We start from the raw sequence: 24977 nt of genomic DNA, 5'->3' as shown, positions 1-24977 counted from the left end.
CAGTGCCGGCAGCACTCATGCAGCCCCAGACCATGACACTCCCACCACCATGCTTGACTGTAGACAAGACACACTTGTCTTTGTCCTCCTCACCTGGTTGCCCCCACACACGCTTGTCACCATCTGAACCAAATAAGTTTATCTTGGTCTCATCAGACCACAGGACATGGTTCCAGTAATCCATGTCCTTAGTCTGCTTGTCTTCAGCAAACGGTTTGCGGACTTTCTTGTGCATCATCTTTAGAAGAGGCTTCCTTCTGGGATGACAGCCATGCAGACCAATTTGATGCAGTGTGCGGTGGTTGTGGGGACTCTTCTTGCAAAGAGTAAAGCTGGCCATACCCTCAGTAGAATTTTATTTGATCATTTTCGGAACATTAGTTTGATATTCTAATGGTCAGTGAGGTCAAAGCCATGATCATTTTTTGTCTGTAGTGATTAAAAAAGTTTTGACAGAGCCGGATGGAAGTTTTTTCTTTCTCAAGACAACAAAATTCCAGCGGTAAACGTGGTTTTCATTTGGGAACGCTTCTCCTCATTATAAAGCACATGTCCTACCAACAACAGAAACCTGCTCAGTCCATCTGGGATTCCATTCATGTAGAACAAGGGTCTTCAAACTATGGCCCTCCAGTTGTTCAAGAACCACAATTCCCATCATGCCTAGCCATGTCTGTGAATGTCAGAGTTTTACAATGCCTCATGGGACGTGTAGTTCCGCAACAGCTGGAGGGCCGTAGTTTGAGGATCCCTGATGTAGAAGGTCCGGTTGAAATATGAAGGGCTTTTCAACGAAATGATTGCATAAGGAATAAAATTCTACTGGTGTATGGCCAGCTTCACCACTTGTCCTCTGGAAGGTTTTACCCCCCTTCATAACCAGGTTATTTTTTTGCTATCAGCACTGCGCTACTTTAACTGGTAATTGTGCAGTTATTTAATGCTGTACCCAAATGAAATTCATATCATATTTTTCCACACAAATAGAGCTTTCTTTTGATGGTATTTGATCACCAATGTTTTTTTTTTTTTTATTATTATTATTATATAAATGAAAAAGACAAACAATTTTGAAAAAAAACATTTTTTTTTTACTTTCTGCTTTAAAACATATCCAAAGAAGAATTTAATCAAATTTCTTAATAAATTTTGGCCAAAATTTATTCCGCTAGATGTCTTTGATTAAGAAAAAAAAAATCTCAATAACTGTATATTGATTGGTTTGTGTGCAAGTTTTAAGCCGCGTACACGCGATCGGAAATTCCGCCAGCAAAACTCCGATGACAGCTTTTTGTCGGAAAATGCGACCGTGTGTACGCTCCATCGGACGTTTGCTGGCGGAATTCCAGCCAGCAAAAGATTGAGAGCAATGTTCTCTATTTTTCGGTCGGGAAAAGTTCCTATCTGTACAAATTCCGACGCGCAAAATTCCTACGCATGCTCAGAAACAATTCGACGCATGCTCGGGAGCATTGAACTTCATTTTCTCGGCTCGTCGTAGTGTTGTACGTCACCGCGTTCTTGACGGTCGAAAGTTCAGAGAACTTTTGTGTGACCGTGTGTATGCGAGGCAAGCTTGAGCGGAATTCCATCGGAAAAACCATCCAAGTTTTTTCAGACGGAAAATCCGCTCGTGTGTACGGGGCAATAGAGTCTACAAACTATGGGGTATATACTGGAATTTTTATTTCATTCTTTATTCATTTTTTTTTAGTAATAGTAGTAATGGCGGTGACCGGGGACTTTTAGTGGGACCGTGATAGTGTGGCGGGCAATCTGACACTAACTGACACTGGTTGGAAACTGACTGACAACGATATCTCCAGTGACAATAATACAGTGATCAGTGCTACCCTGTTTCCCGGAAAATAAGACCTAGCATGGTTGTCGGTGATGGCTGCAATATAAGCCCTACCCCCAAATAAGCCCTACCCCGTTTCCCCGAAAATAAGCCCTACCCTGAAAAGAAGACCTACAAGGACTTTAACTAGGGCTTATTTGGGGGGTAGGGCTTATATTGCAGCCATCACCGACAATCACGCTAGGTCTTATTTTCGGGGAAACAGGGTAATACTATGCAATGCCACTATGTTGACGACACTGGCTGGGAAGGGGTTAAGATCTCGGGGTTAATCAAACGGTCTAAGTGTGTGCCTAACAAGTGTTAATCTATTTGTTCCTTCTCCCTGCGTGCCCTGTACCCGTAAGAGGCCAGCGATGTATAGGTACGTCGCTGTGCCCGTAGAAGCCGCCCGTCCGCGGTACAATGTAAGCGGGGGGCTCCTAAAGAGGTGACTCTACAAGTAGTCCGCCGGCTCTGATGCTGCTGTAAGACCACATCCAACATGGCCGCTACATGGCCTGAAGAAGGAGCACGCATGCCCTGAATGTGTCCCGCCACACCTCCTGCCTCTCCATCTGGTGACATCTCTGCCGTCAGCCCCCCTGCGCTCCTCCATCAGCCCTGGAACCCACCAGCATGGCCGTGATTGAGGATTACACGGATTGCAGCGGTCCGGACTGGGCAGAGAGGTCTACTCCTTGACATGTGCCATACTACTTTTTTATCTTGTGAGTGGTTAACCTCCTATTACAGTCTAACGCCGCGTACAAATGAGCGGACTTTTCGACCGGACTGGTCCGACGGACCGAGTCCGGCGGGCAATTCGACCGTGTGGGCTTCATTGGACCTGCAGCGGACTTTTTCGGTCGAACATCTGACGGACTTCAGATTTAGTACATGTTTCAAATCTTTACGTCGGAACTCCGCTGGACCCAGTTCCTATCGAAACGTTTGCTCGTCTGTATGCTAGTCCGACGGACGAAAACCGACGCTAGGGCAGCTATTGGCTACTGGCTATTAACTTCCTTATTTTAGTCCAGTCGTACGTCATCACGTACGAATCCGTCGGACTTTGGTGTGATCGTGTGTAGGCAAGTCCGTTCGTTGGGAAAGTCCGTTGGAAGTCCGTCGAAAGTCCGTTGGATAGTCTATCGGACCAGTCCAGTCCAAAAGTCCGCTCGTGTGTACACGGCATAACACTACACTCAGATTAGCACTGCTGTCCCTTCCCCATGGTCCTAAAGAGGTTAAAGGCCTTAAACTCCATAAACACTAAAGAGGTTGTGATGGAGACTTCCTAAAAGACTTCTCTTCCATTTTATGGTTAGTTTGTTGGTTTGTATTAGTTTTGGCCTCTCAGGTGTACCCTAGAACCACATGGATATACCTCTGTGTTTTGAGGGATTTAGGTTTAGATATTATGGGATGCCGTGTGGAGACCACAAGCAGATGTCAAGAATGGGATCTCCTGTAACTATGTGGTCTCCACGCGGCATCCCATAAATCTAAACCTAAATCCCCCAAAACACCGAGGTATATCCATGTGGTTCTAGGGTACACCTAAGAGGCCAAAACTAATACAAACCAACAAACAAATCATAATATGGAAGAGAAGTCTTTTAGGAAGTCTCCATCACAACCTCTTTAGTGTTTATGGAGTTTAAGGCCTTTAACCTCTTTAGGACAATAGGGAGGGGACAGCAGTGCCAAAGAGGTTAAAGGCCTTAAACTCCATAAACACTAAAGAGGTTGTGATGGAGACTTCCTAAAAGACTTCTCTTCCATATTATGGTTTGTTTGTTGGTTTGTATTATTTTTGACATCTCAGGTGTACCCTAGAACCACATGGATATACCTCGGTGTTTTTGGGGGATTTAGGTTTAGATTTATGGGATGCCGTATGGAGACCACAAGCAGATGTCAAGAATGGGATCTCCTGTAACTATGTGGTCTCCACACGGCATCCCATAAATCTAATCCTAAATCCCCCAAAACACTGAGGTACAGTAAAACCTTGGAATGCGAGCATAATTCATTCCAGAAGCATGCTTGTAATCCAAAGCACTTGTATATCAAAGCGAATTTCCCCATAAGAAATAATGAAAACTCAAATGATTCCTTCCACAACCATTTATTCATATGGTAGGTCCTTCAGTTTATAGTCCATATAAAAAGATTATAACAATGTGATCAGGTTGTGTGACTATTAAATGTCCATCCACAAATGGAAGCCTCCACAAGGGGATTAGAAGCAAAATCCATCAGGAGATAGAGAGTATAAAAGAGAAGAGAGGCGCCTCTAAGGGTAGCAATATGGTTACATTTAATGAAGGTACAACATTTAGCAACTCACATGATTGATGATTAAAAGAGGCTCATCTAAATATGCAAGCACCTGGGGTAAAGCTGTCTGCAATTGTGACCGAAAAGACTACCCTGCAGTAGAGCAATCTGAAAGCAAGGCTTGAACCGCTCGTGGAGCGCAGCGTGGAAGGGACAACATCAATGGCCATGAGGAGGATAGTCTATGTGGACATCTTTACCCCGGATGCCTTCATACTCAGATGTGCCTGTTTTAATCAACCATGTGAGTTTCTAAATGTTGTACCTTCATTAAATGTAACCATATTGCTACACTTAGAGGCGCCTCTCTTCTCTTTTATACTCAGTTGTGACAAGATACTACTTGTATATCAAGACATCACTTGTATATCAAGTCAAAATTTATTTAAAAATTTTGCTGGTCTTGCAAAACGCTCTCAAACCAAGTTACTCTCAAACCAAGGTTTTACTGCATATCCATGCAGTGCTAGGGTGCACCTGAAAGGCTAAAGCAAATACAAACCAAAAAACAAACCATAAAACGGAAGAGAAAGGAGAAAAAGGGAGATTCAAAAGTAGAGAGGAAAGAGAAGAGAGTCTTTCGAAATTGGCCTTCAAGCCAAGGAGAGGATCATGTCCATGTATGATGAAGCTGCTACAGCATCCACTCTTCAGCCCCGTGTTTTTGGGGATGTCCATGTATGATGAATCTCCTACAGCATCCACTCTTCAGCCCCGTGTTTTTGGGGATGTCCATGTATGGTGAAGCTCCTACAGCATCCACTCTTCAGCTCTGTGTTTTTGGGGATGTCCATGTATGGTGAAGCTCCTACAGCATCCACTCTTCAGCCCATTGTTTTTGGGGATGTCCATGTATGGTGAATCTCCTACAGCATCCACTCTTCAGCTGTGTTTTTTGGGGATGTCCACTTATGGTGAAGCTCCTACAACATCCACTCTTCAGCTCTGTGTTTTTGGGGTTGTCCATGTATGGTGAAGCTCCTACAGCATCCACTCTTCAGCTCTGTGTTTTTGGGGGATGTCCATGTATGATGAAGCTCCTACAGCATCCACTCTTCAGCTCTGTGTTTTTGGGGGATGTCCATGTATGATGAAGCTCCTACAGCATCCACTCTTCAGCCCATTGTTTTTGGGGATGTCCATGTATGGTGAAGCTCCTACAGCATCCACTCTTCAGCTCTGTGTTTTTGGGGATGTCCATGTATGATGAAGCTCCTACAGCATCCACTCTTCAGCCCCGTGTTTTTGGGGATGTCCATGTATGGTGAAGCTCCTACAGCATCCACTCTTCAGCTCTGTGTTTTTGGGGATGTCCATGTATGATGAAGCTCCTACAGCATCCACTCTTCAGCCCCATGTTTTTGGGGATGTCCATGTATGGTGAAGCTCCTACAGCATCCACTCTTCAGCTGTGTTTTTGGGGGATGTTCATGTATGGTGAAGCTCCTACAGCATCCACTCTTCAGCTGTGTTTTTGGGGGATGTTCATGTATGGTGAAGCTCCTACAGCATCCACTCTTCAGCCCTGTGTTTTTGGGGATGTCCATGTATGGTGAAGCTCCTACAGCATCCACTCTTCAGCCCTGTGTTTTTGGGGATGTCCATGTATGGTGAAGCTCCTACAGCATCCGCTCTTCAGCCCCGTGTTTTTGGGGAGGTATATCAAAGTGAGATCTCTAATGTACGGCAAAATATGATTCATATAGAAGACATTTCTATACTACTACATATTAACAGTTATGTGGGTTCTCCGATGTCTATCAAGATCAGACTCCTGTAAAAAACATTCCCCGCACTCAGGGCAGGAACATGACTTCTCCCCGGTGTGAGATTTTTGATGTCTAACAAGTTCTAATTTCTCTGGGAAACATTCCCCGCACTCAGGGCAGGGATACGGCTTCTCCTCCGTGTGAGTCACCTGATGTCTGACAAGTTCTGATTTCCCTGGAAAACAAATCCCGCACTCAGGGCAGGAACACGGCTTCTCCTCCGTGTGAGATTTTTGATGTCTGCCAAGCTCTGATTTCGATGGGAAACATTTCCCGCACTCGGGGCAGGGATACGGCTTCTCCCCCGTGTGAGTCCTCTGATGTCTGACAAGTTCTTGTTTCCGTACGTAACATTTCTCACATTCGGTGCAGGAAAACAGCTTTGTCCCCGTGTGGCGTATCATGTGTTCAGTAAGACTGAACTTTCGTGAAAAACATCTCCCGCACTCAGGGCAGGAATACGGCTTCTCCCCCGTGTGAGACCTTTCATGTTTAACAAGTTCTGCTTTCCATTTGTAACATTTTGTGCACTTGGGGCAGGAAAAAGGCTTCTCCCCTGTGTGAGATCTTTGATGGCGAAGGAGGGTGGGCTTCTGTGCAAAACATTTCCCGCACTCGGAGCAGGAAAACGGCTTCTCGCCCGTGTGAGTTCTTTGATGAAGGACGAGGGCGTACATCTGTGTAAAACATTTCCCACACTCAGAGCAGAAATACAGATTCTCACCCGTGTGTAATCTCTGATGTCTGGAAAGAGTGTTCTTCTCTGCAAAACATTTCCCGCACTCAAGGCAGGAATACGGCTTCTCACCCGTGTGAGACCTCTGATGCCTGACAAGTTCTTCTTTCCACGTGTAACATTTTGGACACTCGGGGCAGGAATAAAGCTTCTCCCCTGTGTGAATTCTTTGATGACGATCAAGGATGTGTTTCTGTGTAAAACATTTCCCGCACTTGGAGCAGGAATACGGCTTCTCCCCCGTGTGGGTTCTTTGATGACGGACAAGGATGTATTTCTGCGTAAAACATTTTTCGCAGTCAGAGCAGGAATACAGGTTCTCCCCCGTGTGCAGTTTCTGATGTCTAAAAAGACTGCTCCTTTCTGAAAAACATTTCCCGCACTCAGAACAGGAATACGGCTTCTTCCCTGTGTGAGATCTTTGATGTTTAATGTATTCTCCAAAATGATAAAAACATTCCCCGCACTCCGAACAGGAATAAAGTTTCTCACCCGTGTGGGACCTCTGGTGTAGAGAAAGACTCAATTCAGAGCTAAAACTTTTCCCGCACTCAGGACAGGAAAATGTCTTCTCCTCCTGAATCCCGGCACCATCCCTCACAGTACGAGGTTGCTCAGAGTCAGAGGGATTCCATGGTCTATCCACACTGTGAAGTCCACCATCCATAGTGGAGCTCATTGTCTTTTCTCCTCCACAATCTCCTGTGATGTCCTCATCTTCCATTTTACAACCTGGAGATAAAGTGAGACGATCCTTTGAGGGTTTCTCCATGGCGTGTCCTGGAAAAATATAAAAACATCATCAATAGATATGAGAGGGTTAGTTCACTTCCATCAAGATTCCATCTGGATCAGGTAGATATGAGTGAGCAGATGTTCTCTGTAGATGTCCCAACCAACTGGGACTCTTCCCCTCTCCAGTCAAAGGGCCTTCAGTCCTCCTCCCAGATCACTTCTACATTTACACAGCCTTGTCAGAAGAGCAGGAACCAATGGGGACTGGGAGGTCCATGCTCGTTACACAACCACAAGCCTAGGCACTGGGTCATGTGATCTCTGATAAACATGAGGGTCAAAGTTCAGACTTGCAGACCCTTTACCATAGAACAATGACCATAGGCCTAGGCTTCTGGTGATAGGCAGCACTGGAGGGAGCTTGTAGGAGTATTTTCTCCCAAAAGGTTACTTTTTATTTTTCAAACCAACAAGACTGGTAATCAAGTTTTATGGTAACATTTAGCTAGATGTCTGCTGGAAGAAGAGGGACCAACCTAAGAAAGGCTCAATCTGTGTTATCATATCTGTGCTACTGTAACTAGGAGTGACACACAACCTAATACTGCCAGCTGAACCCCAGGACGGGTATCAGTACAGGGAGGGGACCATTATCAACCTATTATTGGCTGATATCACTCAGCTCCTGCCCCACTCTGGACCAATCAGTGTGCAGTAACAGAGCAGAGATAAGAGAAGAATATATTATGGGTCACCTGTGCTGATCTCTGTAAGAGTGTCCTCCTCTATGAATATCCTCGTCATTCCATCCTCCTCCGTATATTGCTGATCATCCCTCACATACGTCTCTTCTACTTCACCCTCAACTTTCATGTCCATCAGATCTTCACCCTAAACCAACAGAAAGACAGAAAATAACATCTGTAACATGGAAGTATTTATGATGTGAGATCACATAGAAAATATCATCTTTTAGAGTCCACACATCGTCTCCACATGTCAGAGTGTTCAATCACTTTATGTTCCCGACCCTCAACTCCACCTACCTGATGATGGTGAGGGATGGTGTGACCTTCCTGTGTGGAATCCCGGGAATACAGAGGACGGGGACATCTCTCTGGTGGGGTTCTGTTATTAGGTAGGTCCATCATAATGTCCTTGTAGAGATCCTTGTGTCCCTTAGAAAGGATCATCACACCATACTCCTCGTCCTCTTTCTTATACTCTTCTTTAACAATATTACAATCTCCAAGGTTTCCACTCTGAATATATAATAAAAATGACATCAATGGTAACAATGCAGATAATGTACAGATCCTAATGATACTATCAGTGATTGTTCCTCATCTACCTGATGATGGTGAGGGATGGTGTGATCTTCCTGTGTGGAATCCCGGGAATACAGAGGACGGGGACATCTCTCTGGTGGGCTCCCATTACTGGATCCATCTGTAGGAAACACACACACTGACTGAATACATTGTTTCTATGTGTTTATCAGATGATGGGGGATCTAGGTGGAGCCTCCGTACTGCTCTCTCCTTTACAATAAAGTCTCCTCTTACCCGGTGATGTGAGGGGCGGCTGATTGTCCATCATGACGTCCTTGTAGAGATCCTTGTGTCCTTCTAAATACTCCCACTCCTCCATGGAGAAATAGACAGTGACATCCTGACACCTTATAGGAACCTGACACACACAATGATACAGTCACCATCCAGACACATCCCTTGTCTGTTACTGGATAATGTCCCAGAATTCCCGACACCGCTCACCTCTCCTGTCAGCAGCTCCATCATCTTCTTGGTGACTTCTAGAATCTTCTCCATGTTGTGTCCCTCGGGTTTTAGGGAGTCACATGGAGGCACTGTGATGGTCATATGATCACCTGACTTCACAAGAGGAAATCTCTGTAATAGGGAACCAATAGGAATATCATGTTAGATTCCCAGAATCCTCCTCACCTCTCCGGTCAGGTCTGTGTTTTATGAATAGAGATAAGAGTGATGTCATGTGACCTCCCAGAATCCTCCTCACCTCTCTGGTCAGGTCTGTGTTTTATTAATAGAGATAAGAGTGATGTCATGTGACCTCCCAGAATCCTCCTCACCTCTCCGGTCAGCAGGTAGATGATATCCATGGTGAGGTTCAGAATCCTCTCAGTCATGCGACTCCAGTCCTCCATCCTTATTGATGTAGTCATGTGATCTATGTGGGTTTCTCTGTAGATAATTATCAGGACTGTATTGGTTGTACAATATTAGGATTGGGATATAAGAGGTTAATAGGTGAGCTTCCCCCAGTGGGAATCGGCACATGTTAAATTTGGTTGTTTCAAATACAGGTAGTGCCTAAGGTGCTGTAAGAACGGTAATGTCAGCAGTGGAGACACCATGGCCACCAGATGTCTGTTGATGGCTGAGCTCTGCTGTCCACAGTGAAGTTCCCTTCATCTTGGACAACCTTCTTCCTCTCCCAACATGTCCCTGCTCTCCCTCAGCGCTCTCCTGATCTTTCCTCCATGACACCCAAGAGTGGTCTGACACCTCACTGTCCACCACCTCTTCCTCACCAGAGCCCAGCTTGCAGAAAGCACTGGCTACTGCCCCCTGCCTGGAATGTGGCTTCCCTAGTAGAACTCAGACAATGACCCACCTTCTTCTGCTCCAATCAACCCATTCTCTATAACTAACTCCAAAATATTTACACTAAGGCTGATCTCAGATCCTCTTTTATAGTGAGGGAGGAGATTATCCATCTCCTCCCTCAATATCCAGTAATGTAAAGGCGGAGATAGCCACCTTCTCCCTCTAATGGCTGATCTCAGACACCCCCCTATAGTGAAGGTTGAGGTGGTCCATGTCCTCCCTCATTATGGGCTGCTGATCAGGTACAAAGGCTGTGCAGAGCATTATGGTCGAGAACCAAAATTAAATCGACCACGATTTCTAGCAAAATTCTAATTTTGGAAATTGGGATCAAGTTTCAGTACAACCTGAATCTGACCCTCATCCCTCGTTACAAGAAACTACTGTACTATGGTGAGACATCTCCAAAATGAAGGAAATGTTTCGGCCCCTTAAGTGGGGAAATATTCTGACCTTGAAGGGGTTAATCTACATTTCCACACTATATATATGTGTATCATCGTCTGTCGGAGATAAAAGACGTCACAGTGACTATGGAGGAAGAGGACGGACATGACGGGGGGTTACTGGGTGTTACTAGAAAATAAGATCTTATTACCTCCTCTGATGCCACTTCAAGCAATGTCTCCTCTCTACGTCTTCCGACTCACCTCTCACCCAGAACTTCCTATTTGTAACCTGACATCACTTCCTATCTGCCATAGAGACTTCCTGTCTGGGTAGAAGTGAAATCACCATCTTGTGGAGCTCAGAGGAACTGCAGCTCTGAGAAACACCTCATAGGGTGAACACGGTCTTGTCACTGTTGCCAAGTCTCCCAGATGCTGCAGGACAGTCCCGGAATTTGGTCTTCTGTCCCATCATGTCCTCATCTCGCAGGTTCCAGGGCTCTGTGTAGAGTGGCAGTGAGGTGATGACGGCTGCCATCATCCAAGTTGCACCTCCAGGCCCAACATCCAAGTAGCACCTCCAGGCCCAACATCCAAGTGGCACCTCCAGGTGTTCTAGGAGCGAAATTACACATATAATTTCATGACGACCTATCTCACTTTTGAAGGCCCTGGAGCACCAGGGCAATAGAATCACCCACAAAATGACCCCATTTTGGAAAGCAAACACCCTAACGTATGATCTATGAGTCATGATGAGTCTTTTGAATGGTTCATTTTTTTCCAGAAGTTTTCGGAAAATGTGGGAAAAAATGAAAACGCATTTTTTTTACACAAAGTTGTCCATTTATAAGATATTTCCAACACGTAGCATGTACATAGCAAAAATGACACCCCAGAATTAATTCTGCTACTCCTGAGTATAGGGATACCACATGTGTGAAACTTTTACACAGCCTTGCTGCCGGTAAATCAGGGCAGTGTTGATGTCTTCAATATATTTGAGGTTGGTGGTGGGCTGGTTGAAAGATGAAATGCAACTTTCTTATACCAATAATGGGACTTGCGGGTTGACAAATGTGTTTGCAGCATCTGATCATTTAAATCCACAACCCCCCCCCCCCCATATACAGATTGTAGTTATGGACACATTCAGGATTTACTACGGGGCCACGTCTTCTCTGAATCTCCATCAAGGTGTCATTTTGGATGGTAGTCATCATGTGAACATCTTTCTTGTCCCACCACTTCATGGCCAACACCTCCTCATGAATGGGGGTTCCCCCTTTTGTAGCCGTTTTGATAGTAAACGCTGTGGGAAGCCCTTCCTATTTTTTCGGAAGGTACCGCAGGCCAGGGTTTGTTTACGATACAGGAGATGGAAAAGTGGCAAGCTGCTGTAGTAATTGTCTACATATAAGTGGTATCCTTTTTTGAACAGGGGGTATGCAAGGTCCCAGACAATTTTACCACTGGTTCTTATATATGTGGGGCACTCACGGGGCTGGAGCTGGGAGTCGTTGCCTTCATAAATCCGGAATGTGTAAACGTACCCAGTGGCTCGATCACGCAATGTGTTCAATTTCAACCCATACCTGTCTCTCTTACCCCAGAGGTTCTCCCCCTAGCCAGTAACTTGCGGTCATATTTTTTAGCCCCCCAAGTGCATTACTTTACCTTTTTCAACATTAAACCTCACTGGCCATGTAGTTGCCCACCTCATTATTTTATTGAGGACCTCTTGTAAAGTTTCAATACTCTTCAGTGAAGCTATTGCCCTACTTAGCTTCATATCATCAGCAAACACTGAGATTGAGCTCTTTATCCCATCCTCTATATCAGAGGTCTCCAAACTATGGCCCTCCAGTTCTTCAGGAACCACAATTCCCATCATGCCTAGTCATGTCCGTGAATGTCAGAGTTTTAAAATGCCTCATGGAACGTGTAGCTTTGCAACAGCTGGAGGGCCGGAGTTTGGAGATCCCTGGACTATATAATTTATGAATAAATTGAGAAGAATTGCTCACAGGACAGATCCTTGGGGTACCCCACTTACCACTTCAGACCAGTCTGAGTACACAATATTTATCTCCACCCTTTGGAAGTGCTCCTGTAACCAGTTTTCTATACATGAACAAACCTTATGGTCCATGCCTGCAGACCTCAGTTTGTAAAGTAAATGTTTATGGGGGACTATATTGAATGCTTTCGCAAAATCCATATCCTCCGGCCTTCCCTTATCTAGATGGCCACTCACTTACTCATAGAATGTTAACAGGTTGGTTTGAAAAGAACGACCTTTCATAAATCCATTTGGAAAGAAGTGCCAGCTAAGTGTAGTATACCAGTTAAAAGGTTTAAAAACAGTAGATTAAAAACACTCACAAAAAGTAAATAGAAAGTATGCTCATCTGGTATAAAGTATGTCGATGTTGGCTCCTCCTAAATCCGTCCTGCAGGACCGCTGGCATTTGTTCCCGACTGCTGGGGGGGGAAATGGCATGGCTCGGGAGCCTGGGGGAGACCAGGCCAACCAGCGTGGAACACATGACAGAAGTGACGTCACCGGAATGATGGGAGGACCAGACAAGAGCAAGGCAAGGCTACGCGCTCGGACCATCTAGTTCCTTCTACAGGCCATAGTTTGTACTAGATAAGCATACTTTCTATTTACTTTTTGTGTTTTTAATCCAGTGCTATTAAACTTTTTAACTGAGATACTACACTTAGCTGGCGCTTCCTTCCCTTGTGTTCTCTTCCCCATCGTTTTATACAGAGCCAGTCACAACTCTGAGGATAGCAGCCACCAGTGGTCTTGTGCTTCCTTTAATCAGATCTACTCTACCACATATCAGAGACATTTATGGATTGTTTTTTAACTCTGATTAATCAGGTAATAGACATTTATTGCTGGCTGGACAATATAATTCTCTGTGCACCAGAATTTATATTTCCCTCTCGTAAATCCATGCGGATTACTACTAATGATACTATTTTCATCAGGAAATTCTTAGATATAGTCCCTTATCATCCCCTCCAATAGTTTACATACTAGCGATGTTAGACTGACTGTCCTGTAGATTCCCGGTATATACACTATATTACCAAAAGTATTGAGTAGCCTGCCTAATTTTAGGGACAGTATACTGACAGGATTGGCACCAGCTGATTGGCGAAAGGCCAACGTGGTACCAATATATAAAAAAGGGCAGAGATACACTATATTACCAAAAGTATTACGACGCCTGCCTTTACACGCACATGAACTTTAATGCCATCCCAGTCTTAAGCCTCGTACACACAATCGGATTTTCAGGAGAGAATGCATCAGACTTTTGTCCGAAGGGCGTGTGCCGGGAACTTGTCTTGCATACTAACGGCACACAATTGTCGGCCAACAAACACGAACGTAGTCACGTACTACATGGAGTTTCAACTCTTGAGCGCCACCCTTTGGGCACCTTCTGCTAATGTCGTGTTTGGTGAGCATTGATTCCGAGCATGCGTGTTTGTACTTTGGACTTTTGTGTGATGGACTTGTGTACAGACGATACGAAAAACTGACAACAGACTGTTGTCCACCGAAAATTTACTAGCCTGCCATCCAACATTTGTTGTCCAAAAGTTGGACAACAATTGTCTGATGGAGCATACTAACGGTCGGATTTTAGGCAAGCAGTCTGTCATCACACAATTCCCTGCCGAAAATCTGATCATGTGTACGAGGCTTAAGTCCGTAGGGTTCAATATTGAGTTGGTCCACCCTTTGCAGCTATAACAGCTTCAACTCTTCTGGGAAAACTGTCCACAAGGTTTAGGAGTGTGTCTATGGGAATGTTTGATCATTCTTTCAGAAGCGCATTTGTGAGGTCAGGCACTGATGTTGGACGAGAAGGCCTGGCTCGCAGTCTCTGCTCTAATTCATCCCAAAGGTGTTCTATTGGGTTGAGGTCAGGACTCTGTGCATGCCAGTCAAGTTCTTCCACCCCAAACTCACTCATCCATGTCTTTATGGACCTTGCTTTCTACCCCAAAACCAGGTAATGTGATAATTTATTAACCACTTGGCGCCCGCACTACAGCAGAAAGACGGCTACAGCGCGGGCTTAAAATGCCGGGAGGGCGTACATGGACGTCCTTCCGTTCTCGGGCTGCAGGCGGCACGCGCTGCGATTGCCGAGTTCCTGCGACTCACCTGATCACTGATCGTTGTAAAGGGCCAATCACAGCGGGCCCTATACCACGTGATCAGCTGTCAGTCAATGACAGCTGATCATGGAAGTAAATAGAAGCTGGTTTTTGGCTCTTTTTTTTTCTCACGCAGTGAGCGTGAAGAAAAGAAAAAAGCCATTAACTGGCTTCTGTTAGAGGGACATCGGTCCCCTTAGTGCCCATCAGTGCCATCCATCAGTACGGCTAATCAGTGCCCACCAGTGCCTCATCATCAGTGCTGCCTATCTTTGCCCATCAGTGCAGCATCATCAGTGCCTCCAGATCAGTGCTGCCTCACCAGTGCCACCTATCAGTGCCCATTAGTGCCACCTCATCAGTAGTACCCATCAGTGCCACCTCATCAACCCCCATCAGTGCAGCCTATCAGCGCTCATAAGTGCCACCTCATCAGCGCCCACCAGTGCCTCATCATCAGTGTCACTTATCAGTGCCCATCTGTGCCACCCATCAGTGCAGCCTCATCAGTGCTGCCTGATCAGTGCCTATTAATGCAGCCTATCAGTGCCCATTCATCAGCGCAGCATATCAGTACCACCCCATCAGTGCAGCCTATCAGTGCCACCCCATCAGTGCCACCCCATCAGTGCAGCCTATCAGTGCCACCTCATCGGTGCTCATCAATGAGGGAAAAAAATTACCTGTTTGCAAAATTTTATAACAAAATATAAAAAAAGGTTTTTTTTTTTCTTTTTCAAAATTTTCTGTCTTTTTTTGTTTTTTTAGCAAAAAATAAAACCCCCTGAGTGGTGATTAAATACCACCAAAAGGAAGCTCAATTTGTATTAGAAAATTAGAAAATTAATAATAATAATAATAATAATAATAATAATATTTTCTAATAATAATTAGAAAATTATAAAAATGTCATGTGTACAGTGTTACATGACCGCGCAATTGTCATTCCAAGCGTGACAGCATTGAAAGCTGAAAATTGTTCTGGGCAGGAAGGGGGTGAGGGTGCCCGGTAGGCACGTGGTTAATAATAAAGCGTAGTGCTCGTACAAATGAAAATATCATGAAAAATTTTTACTTTTTTTTTTTTTTTTTTACAGTATTTATTGATATTTTTAACATACAGAAACACGCAAACAGCACGTAGAACATCAAAAGATCTGATTCTCAGAACTAGAATTTCTAGAATATGCATCATACACATCATGTCTCATTAAGGGAGGAGGTCCCCCTAGGGAGATAAGTCTACCACCTATAAGGCCTCAACTTCCATAAACAATAACTTGTTGGTTGAACTAGATGGACTTGTGTTTTTTTTTCAACCTGACTAACTATGTACTAAAGAGGTCGTGATGGCAACTATGTTAAAAAAAAAAAAAAAAGAGCAGATGTCAAGTAAAAGATCTCCCATCACTATGTGGTCTTCACATTGCACCTCATAAATCTAATCCTAAATCCTTTATCCTTAAAAAACACTGAACTATATCTACCTGGCTCTAGAGTCCACCAGAGAGGCCAAAACCAATACAAGGAAGAGGCTGCACAGCTCTACCAAAGTTTCAGAGAAAGGAAATATTCGCACAGAACCCTGAGAAGATCTAGAAGACACGCCTCCCAAAGACCCAGATCTGATCTATTAAAAACGCAAGGAAACAGAGACCATTCACAAGGGTTCCCTAGATCCAGTGAGGATCATCACCCCATACTGCACACAATGGGGGGGAAGTTAGCAATATATTAGCCAGGCATTGGCATTTGTTAACCCGAACACCACAGCTGGTAAATATAGTGGGCCCTGGACCTCAACTGGTTGCCAAAAATGGCCAGAAACCTCGTTGGTTAACTTGTTAGATCAGAATCCATCAAAATTACCCCAAGGAACTGGCTAACTGACCTTCCCAAACTAAAAGGAGAGTTCCCATGTGGAAAACACCACATCTGCAAATTTGTGGACAAAACTGACCTATTCACGGATGCGGATGGACGGATGACCTACCAGATAAAAAGGACTTTATTAACTGTAACACCACTCAGGTCCTTTACATCATTGAATGCCCGTGCCACAAATACTACGTAGGCAAAACAAAACGCCCTTTACCAATCCGTATCGGTGAACACCTATCTAGCATCAGAGGAACTGATAAAGAAAAGACATCCATTGCACAGCATTTTGCTTAATTTCAAAAAAGGCCAACCTAACGGCCTTAAAGTGAAGGGCTTCTTTGCCCTCAAATTATTGGACAGGGGCGGCTTCACCTGTTAGCTCTCATTAGGGAACAACCCAAACCCTTTAAAAAGGCAAATGAATTTGGAGAGAACACCAAACTGAAGAAGTCCACGCCACTCTAGTGGACGAAACTAGTTCGGTGAATTGCTTCCACACACCCCAGTTAACCCCAGAATCTAGTGACTACCAGCAGCAGAACCGCCATTGATGGCACAAGCACTCTATCGCCTAAAGGCAGAGGAATTTGGAGAGAACGCCAAACTGAAGAAGTCCACGCCACCCTAGTGGACGAAACTAGTTCGGTGAATTGCTTCAGCACACCCCAGTTCACACCAGAACCTAGTGACTACCAGCAGCAGAACCGCCATTGATGGCACCAGCACTCCATCACCCATGAAAAGCAGAGAGACTACAGTGGCCACTGGAATCATACCCACACAGAACTATCACCCCTGGATCCAGGCTCTCCACCACTATCCTGATTTTCCCAGCGGACAAGCCCCTAGGACTCAAAGTCCAGTACCGAGCAACCAAGGCTCCCAACGGTGCGCTCGAGGCGAACGGACTACCATCACTTCCCCTGTGAGTCTTCAGCCCCCCCGTCTACTGGGAGGAACATTTGCCGAAAGCTCCCGAGGCTTGGACGAGCCCCGCATCCACTGACCTACACACTGCAAGGAGGAAAACATGGTCAGCAGCCCCACAACAGGAGAATCTCCAGATAAGCCAAGGCTACCTGGCATTAGACATGTGCACTGCCAAAAAATTAGTTTGTTTTCTTTTCATTCCTTTTTCGGGTCACTCGTTATGATCAAAATTTGTTTAAAAAAATGAATTCGGGCCTAAAAAGAATTGCACATGTCTCCCTGGGGATCTCAGACTTATCAGTGAGGACAGATGTCCTTGTATTAGCCACAATCTAGGATAACAACACTAAGGTTTCCTGTTGTCGCATTGCATCCTGACCCCCCCAACACTAATCAATGTTTCATGATACAGTAAGTAAAACCTGAGGGGTGGATCTCCGATATCGGTTTGAGAGCAGACGTCCACGGTGTATCTGTACAGCCATATCCAGGCTAACAACACTGAGGTTTCATGCCATCTCTCTAGAACTGAACCCCCCCCCCACACACACACACTTATCTATATCAATGTAGCACCCTCTACTTCAGGTAGGTGCTAGAATTAGGATTTTTCGGAAGTACAGGTACATTTATTCAGACCGAGCTGTAAGCTAGGCCCGTTCGTTTTGATCTATGTGGGCTGGGAGTGGCTCAGAGTAGGCTGGTGACTCACAGATAGCATCATCTTTCGGTTACCTCCCTTCTGCTTCTAGAGCAGGGACCTCAAACTGGCGGCCCTCCAGCTGTTGCAAAACTACAAGTCCCATCATGCCTCTGCCAGTGGGAGTCACGCTTGTAACTGTCAGCTCTTGCAATGCCTCATGGGACTTGTAGTTTCGCAACAGCTGGAGGGCCACCAGTTTGAAACTCCTGTTCTAGAGGCTTCTAGAAGGAAGAAGGAGAAGAGACGTGGAACTGTCTGAAGGTGTCTCAGGGAGCCCTGACCAATCCCCCAACTAGGATTAGCAGGGGGGCAGGCCTCCTTGATATACCCAGGGTCAGCCCAGCTGGGGAGGAGTTTTTGGGTGGAAGAAGCTGGAGATGGAGCACTATATTGTCGGGTCCCTTGAGGCACTCACCAGTCTGTTGGTGACCTTGGGCCTGAGGGGTTTGGGTGCAAGTCGGGGCCTTTATGAGAAACAAAGAAGGATCTGGACAGGAGGCACCAAGAGGGACAGAGAAAGACAACGGGAGCTAGTGTTTGCTGGGCAAGTCTCCAGGAGGGATCCACCGGAGTGCAGCCAGGAGGGCTGGTGAGTGACAGGCACAGTTGGGAGAGCTGGGGAGGCATGCCGGAGTGGACTGGGAGTGTGCAGTCTGGAACGGATGTAGAGCCAGCCGGAGAGACTGTGATGTCACGGGCAGTGGAGTCCGGGGCAGCTGCGGTCAGGAGAGCTGGCAGGGCCTGAAGAGGACTGACTGGGAGCAGTAGTCCACCATAGGTCACCTAGCACTAAAAGACTTTTCTTCCACTATTTGTTGCTACACTAAAGGGGCCCCGCGGTCCCTCCCTGCAAACGGCAGTTGCTAAGGCCTGACAGAGTCAGAGTTGGGCCCGCCATGTGCTAGCTGTACCAGGAACCAAGTGTTGTATAGGAGAGAGAGGAACGGTCTACAGATAAGCGTTGTGCTGGAGGAGACTGGAGCTATAGAAGTGTAAATAGAGGTTCCAACTGATCATCCTATTGGTTCTGGGCATCCCATAATTTTCCCTTACCCTATTCAAGTTCAAAATCCCTCAATAAAATACAAAACAAACCTATGGACTGTTCATTGTCTCTAAGGTGAATGGAAAGTTTCCTGTACTTTATGACAATTCACGATTGTGGTCTACATGTGAACCCGGGTGTGTGCTTTTTATGACAACATTGTCCTATGTTTTAACCTGTAGTGCGCAGTCCACATTACTGTATCTGTCCAATTTTGATATGCAATAAAGTTCATAACTCTATAGGTAAGACCGCTCTTCGCCTCATTCCCCTCCTCCCTTTTGAACTCCTTGGGGTATCTTCCCCACTTGGTGTCTTCATTATTCTTTCGTGTTCAGGAGTAGAAGTGATAGGTATGCCTACTCACCGATTTGGGTGGCGCCTATCAGTGCTGGCCAAGGCATAGACCCAGCACTCCTGATCCTACGGTACCTAACCCAGTGTTTAATTTGTTAAAAAAAATGCCATACCAAAAAATGGTAGGGAATGAAGAAAGACCACGAGAAAAAAGGAAAATCAAGAGTAGAGAGGAAAGAGAAGAGAGTCTCTTAAAATTGGCCTTCAAGCCAAGGAGAAGATAACGTCCATGTATGATGAAGCTCCCACGGCATCCACTCTTCAGCCACCTGTTTTTGGGGGATGTACACTATATTGTCAAAAGTGTTGGGACGCCTGCCTTTACACGCACATGAACTTTAATGGCATCCCGGTCTTAGTCCGTAGGGTTCAATATTGAGTTGGCCCACCCTTTGCTGATAGAACAGCTTCAACTCTTCTGGGAAGGCTGTCCACAAGGGTTAGGAGTGTGTCTATGGGAATGTTTGACCATTCTTCCAGAAGCGCAATTGTTAGGTCAGGCACTGATGTTGGATGAGAAGGCCTGGCTCGCAGACTCCACTTTAATTCATCCCAAAGGTGTTCTATCGGGTTGAGGTCAGGACTCTGTGAAGGCCAGTTAAGTTCTTCCACCTCAAACTCGCTCATCCATGTCTTTATGGACCTTGCTTTGTGCACTGAATGTCCAAATCATTTGGTGGAGGGGGGATTATGGTGTGGGGAAGTTATTCAGGGGTTGGGCTTGGCCCCTTAGTTCCAGTGAAGAGAAGTCTTAAGGCGTCAGCATACCAAGACATTTTGGACAATTTCATGCTCCCAACTTTGTGGGAACAGTTTGGGGTAATTGCAAAAAAATCAAGGTCCATAAAGACATGGATGAGCGAGTTTGGGGTGGAGGAACTTGACTGGCCTGCACAGAGTCCTGACCTCAACCTGATAGAACACCTTTGGGATGAATTGAGCGGAGACTGCGAGCCAGGCCTTCTCGTCCAACATTAGTGCCTGACCTCACAAATGTGCTTCTGGAAGAATGGTCAAACATTCCCATAGATACACTCCTTAAACCTTGTGGACAGCCCTCCCAGAAGAGTTGAAGCTGTTATAGCTGCAAAGGATAGGCCAACTCAATATTGAAACCTAGGGACTTAAGCCTCCTACACACGATTAGATTTTCGGCAGAAAATTGTGTGATGACAGACTGTTTGCCTAAAATCCGACAGTTAGTATGCTCCATCAGACAATTGTTGTCCAACTTTCGGCCAACAAACTTTGAACCCTAAAGACTAGGACTGGGATGCCATTAAAGTTCCTGTGCGTGTAAAGGCAGGCGTCCAAATACTTTTGGTAATATAGTGTTTATCAACCACAAGAAAAAAGGGAGAACCAAAAGTAGAAAGGAAAGAGAAGAGAGTCTCTCGAAATTGGCCTTCAAGCCAAGGAGAGGATAATGTCCATGTATGATGAAGCTCCTACAGCATCCACTCTTCAGCCCCGTGTTTTTGGGGATGTCCATGTATGGTGAAGCTCCTACAGCATCCACTCTTCAGCCCTGTGTTTTGGGGGATGTCCATGTATGATGAAGCTCCTACAGCATCCACTCTTCAGCCCTGTGTTTTGGGGGATGTCCATGTATGGTGAAGCTCCTACAGAATCCACTCTTCAGCTCTGTGTTTTGGGGGATGTCCATGTATGGTGAAGCTCCTATAAAGGTCCACTTTTCAGCTCTGTGTTTTGGGGGATGTCCATGTATGGTGAAGCTCCTACAGCATCCACTCTTCAGCTTTGTGTTTTTGGGGATGTCCATGTATGGTGAAGCTCCTACAGCATCCACTCTTCAGCTCTGTGTTTTGGGGGATGTCCATGTATGGTGAAGCTCCTATAAAGGTCCACTTTTCAGCTCTGTGTTTTGGGGGATGTCCATGTATGGTGAAGCTCCTACAGAATCCACTCCTCAGCTCTGTGTTTTGGGGGATGTCCATGTATGGTGAAGCTCCTACAGCATCCACTCCTCAGCTCTGTGTTTTTGGGGGATGTTCATGTATGGTGAAGCTCCTACAGCATCCACTCTTCAGCTCTGTGTTTTGGGGGATGTCCATGTATGGTGAAGCTCCTACAGCATCCACTCTTCAGCTCTGTGTTTTGGGGACGAATATCAAGGTGAGATCTCTAATGTAGAAGAGGAAAAGGATCCTGGACAGCCGCACTCAATGAAGAAAGGCATCTTTATTTAACAAAAATAAATAAAATCCAAGATACAGTCACATCAGAGGTGGATGGCAGAGAGAAAATCTCTAACGCGTTTCACATCAACTGATGCTTACTCATAGCTGAGATCTCTAATGTACGGCAAAATATGATTTATACAGAAGACATTTCTATACTAATACATATTAACTGTTGTGTGGGTTCTCCGATGTCTGCGAAGATCAGACTCCTGTAAAAAACATTTCCCGCACTCAGGGCAGGAACACGGCTTCTCCCCGGTGTGAGATTTCTGATGACGGAGGAGGGTGGTTCTCTGTGCAAAACATTTCCCACACTGGGAGCAGGAATACGGCTTCTCCCCTGTGTGAGTTCTTTGATGACTGGCGAGGGCGGGCTTGTGTGTAAAACATTTCCCACACTCAGGGCAGGAATACAGATTCTCACCCGAATGTAGTCTCTGGTGTCTGGAAAGAGTGATCTTGTCTGTAAAACGTTTCCCACACTCAGGGCAGGAATACGGCTTCTCCCCCGTGTGAGACCTCTGATGCCTGACCAGCTCTGATTTCCATTTGTAACACTTTGTGCACTTGGGGCAGGAATAAGGCTTCTCCTTTGAGTGAGATCTTTGATGACGGAGGAGGCCGGGCTTCTCTGTAAAACACTTCCCGCACTCGGAGCAGGAATACGGCTTCTCGCCCGAGTGAGTTAATTGATGGCGGGCGAGGGTGGGCTTCTGTGTAAAACATTTCCCACACTCGGGGCAGGGATACAGATTCTTACCCGTGTGCAGTTTCTGATGACTGGAAAGAGTGATCTTTTCGGTAAAACTTTTCCCGCACTCATGGCACGAATACGGCTTCTCCCCCGTGTGAGATCTTTGATGCTTAACAAGTTCGGCTTTCCATTTGTAACACTTTGTGCACTTGGGGCAGGAATAAGGCTTCTCCTCTGTGTGAGATCTTTGATGGCGGAGGAGGCCGGGCATCTGCGTAAAACATTTCCCGCACTCGGAGCAGGAATACGGCTTCTCACTCGTGTGGGTTCTCTGATGACGAGCAAGGAAGTATTTCTCTGCAAAACATTTTCCGCACTCAGAGCAGGAATATAGGTTCTTCCCTGTGTGCAATTTCCGATGTCTGGAAAGACTTCTCATTTCTGAAAAGCCTTTCCCGCACTCGGTACAGGAATACGGCTTCTTTTCTGTGTGAGATCTTTGATGCTTAATGAATTCTTTCAAATGATAAAAGCATTCCCCGCACTCAGAACAGGAATGAAGTTTTTCACCTGCGTGGGACCTCTGGTGTAGAGAAAGACTTAATTCAGATCTAAAACTTCCCCCACATTCAGGACAGGGAAATGTCTCCTCCTCCTGAACTCCGGCACCATCCCTCACAGTACGAGGTTGCTCAGAGTCGGAGGGATTCCATGGTCTATCCACACTGTGAAGTCCACCATCCATAGTGGAGATCATTGTCTTTTCTCCTCCACAATCTCCTGTGATGTCCTCATCTTCTATTTTACAACCTGGAGATAAAGTGAGATGATCCTTTGAGGGTTTCTCCATGGTGTGTCCTGGAAAAATATAAAAACATCATCAATAGATATGAGAGGGTTAGTTCACTTCCATCAACATTCCATCTGGATCAGGTAGATATGAGTGAGCAGATGTTCTCTGTGGAGGTCCCAACCAGCTGGGACTCTCCCCCCTCTTCAGTCAAAGAGCCTTTGGTCCTCCTCCCAGATCACTTCTACATTTACACAGCCTTGTCAGAAGAGCAGGAACCAATGGGGACTGGGAGGTCCATGCTCTTTACACAACTACAAGCCTAGGCACTGGGTCATCTGACCTCTGATAAACAAAATACTCCTTAATTTTCATCCCAACAAGACTGTTAATAGAGTTTTATGGGAACATTTAGCTATAAGTCTGCTGGAAGAAGAGGGACCAACCTCCGAAAGGCTCAATCTGTGTTATCATATCTGTGCTACTGTAACTAGGAGTGACACACAACCTAATACTGCCAGCTGAACCCCAGGACGGGTATCAGAACAGGGAGGTGACCATTATCAACCTATTATTGGCTGATATCACTCAGCTCCCGCCCTGCTCTGGACCAATCAGTGTGCAGTAACAGAGCAGAGATAAGAGAAGAATATATTATGGGTCACCTGTGCTGATCTCTGTAGGAGTGTCCTCCTCTATGAATGTCCTCGTCATTCCAGCCTCCTCCATATATTGCTGATCATCCCTCACATACGTCTCTTCTACTTCACCCTCAACTTTCATGTTCATCAGATCTTCACCCTAAACCAACAGAATGGAAGAAAATAACATAGAAGTATTTATCATGTGAGATCACATAGAAAATATCATCTTGTAGAGTCCACACATCATCTCCACATGTCAGAGTGTTCAATCACTTTATGTTCCCGACCCTCAACTCCACCTACCTGATGATGGTGAGGGATGGTGTGACCTTCCTGTGTGGAATCCCGGGAATAAAGAGGACGGGGACATCTCTCTGGTGGGTGCCTGGTATTAGGTGGCTCCATCATGAGATCTTTATAGAGATCCTTGCTTCCTCCAGAAAGCTCCTTCATCACACCATACTCCTCATCCTCCTCTTTATACTCTTCTTTAATATTATTAAACCTGAGGTTTCCACTCTAAATATATAATAAAACATCCATTATAATAAACATGCTTGTATATAAATCATTCCTATCAGTGATTGTTCCTCATCTACCTGATGATGGTGAGGGATGGTGTGATCTTCCTGTGTGGAATCCCGGGAATACAGAGGACGGGGACATCTCTCTGGTGGGTTCCCATTACTAGATCCATCTGTAGGAAACACACACTCTGACTGAATACATTGTTTCTATGTGTTTATCAGATGATGGGGGATCTAGGTGGACCCTCCGTACTGCTCTCTCCTTTACAATAAATTCTCCTCTTACCCGGTGATGTGAGGGGCGGCTGATTCTCCATCATGACGTCCTTGTAGAGATCCTTGTGTCCTTCTAAATACTCCCACTCCTCCATGGAGAAATAGACAGTGACATCCTGACACCTTATAGGAACCTGACACACACAATGATACAGTCACCATCCAGACACATCCCTTGTCTGTTACTGGATAATGTCCCAGAATTCCCAGAATCCTCCTCACCTCTCCTGTCAGCAGCTCCATCATCTTCTTGGTGACTTCTAGAATCTTCTCCA

The 24977-nt window shown here is 45.5% G+C and overlaps 1 protein-coding gene, 1 long non-coding RNA gene and 1 pseudogene across 2 annotated transcripts in view; all 3 read right to left on the bottom strand.

The window, feature by feature from the left end:
- The window catches only part of LOC141106803 (uncharacterized), a 164869-nt gene extending 140018 nt beyond the window's left edge, over positions 1-24851 (bottom strand). The window contains exons 1-5 of the mRNA XM_073597730.1: positions 24713-24851; positions 24499-24596; positions 24203-24418; positions 23921-24056; positions 5922-7471 (exon numbers count right to left, since the gene is read on the bottom strand). Of these exons, the coding sequence (XP_073453831.1) occupies positions 5922-7471; positions 23921-24056; positions 24203-24418; positions 24499-24596; positions 24713-24797 (2085 nt within the window). The 5' untranslated portion in view covers positions 24798-24851. The remainder of the gene's footprint in view (positions 1-5921; positions 7472-23920; positions 24057-24202; positions 24419-24498; positions 24597-24712) is intronic.
- Positions 9206-10754, bottom strand: LOC141105014 (uncharacterized). Its single transcript, XR_012235517.1, has 3 exons — positions 10673-10754; positions 9537-9648; positions 9206-9336 (listed from the first exon to the last, which is right to left on the bottom strand). It is a non-coding gene; the product is annotated as an uncharacterized lncRNA (long non-coding RNA).
- On the bottom strand, positions 20633-23729 carry LOC141105459 (uncharacterized; annotated as a pseudogene).
- Positions 24852-24977: the final 126 nt, after the last annotated feature.

Source organism: Aquarana catesbeiana, linkage group LG08, assembly GCF_042186555.1.
Source record: "Aquarana catesbeiana isolate 2022-GZ linkage group LG08, ASM4218655v1, whole genome shotgun sequence".
Lineage (NCBI taxonomy): Eukaryota > Metazoa > Chordata > Amphibia > Anura > Ranidae > Aquarana > Aquarana catesbeiana.
The sequence above is the reverse complement of the archived record's forward strand: the minus strand, read 5'-3'. Positions and strand labels throughout refer to the sequence as shown.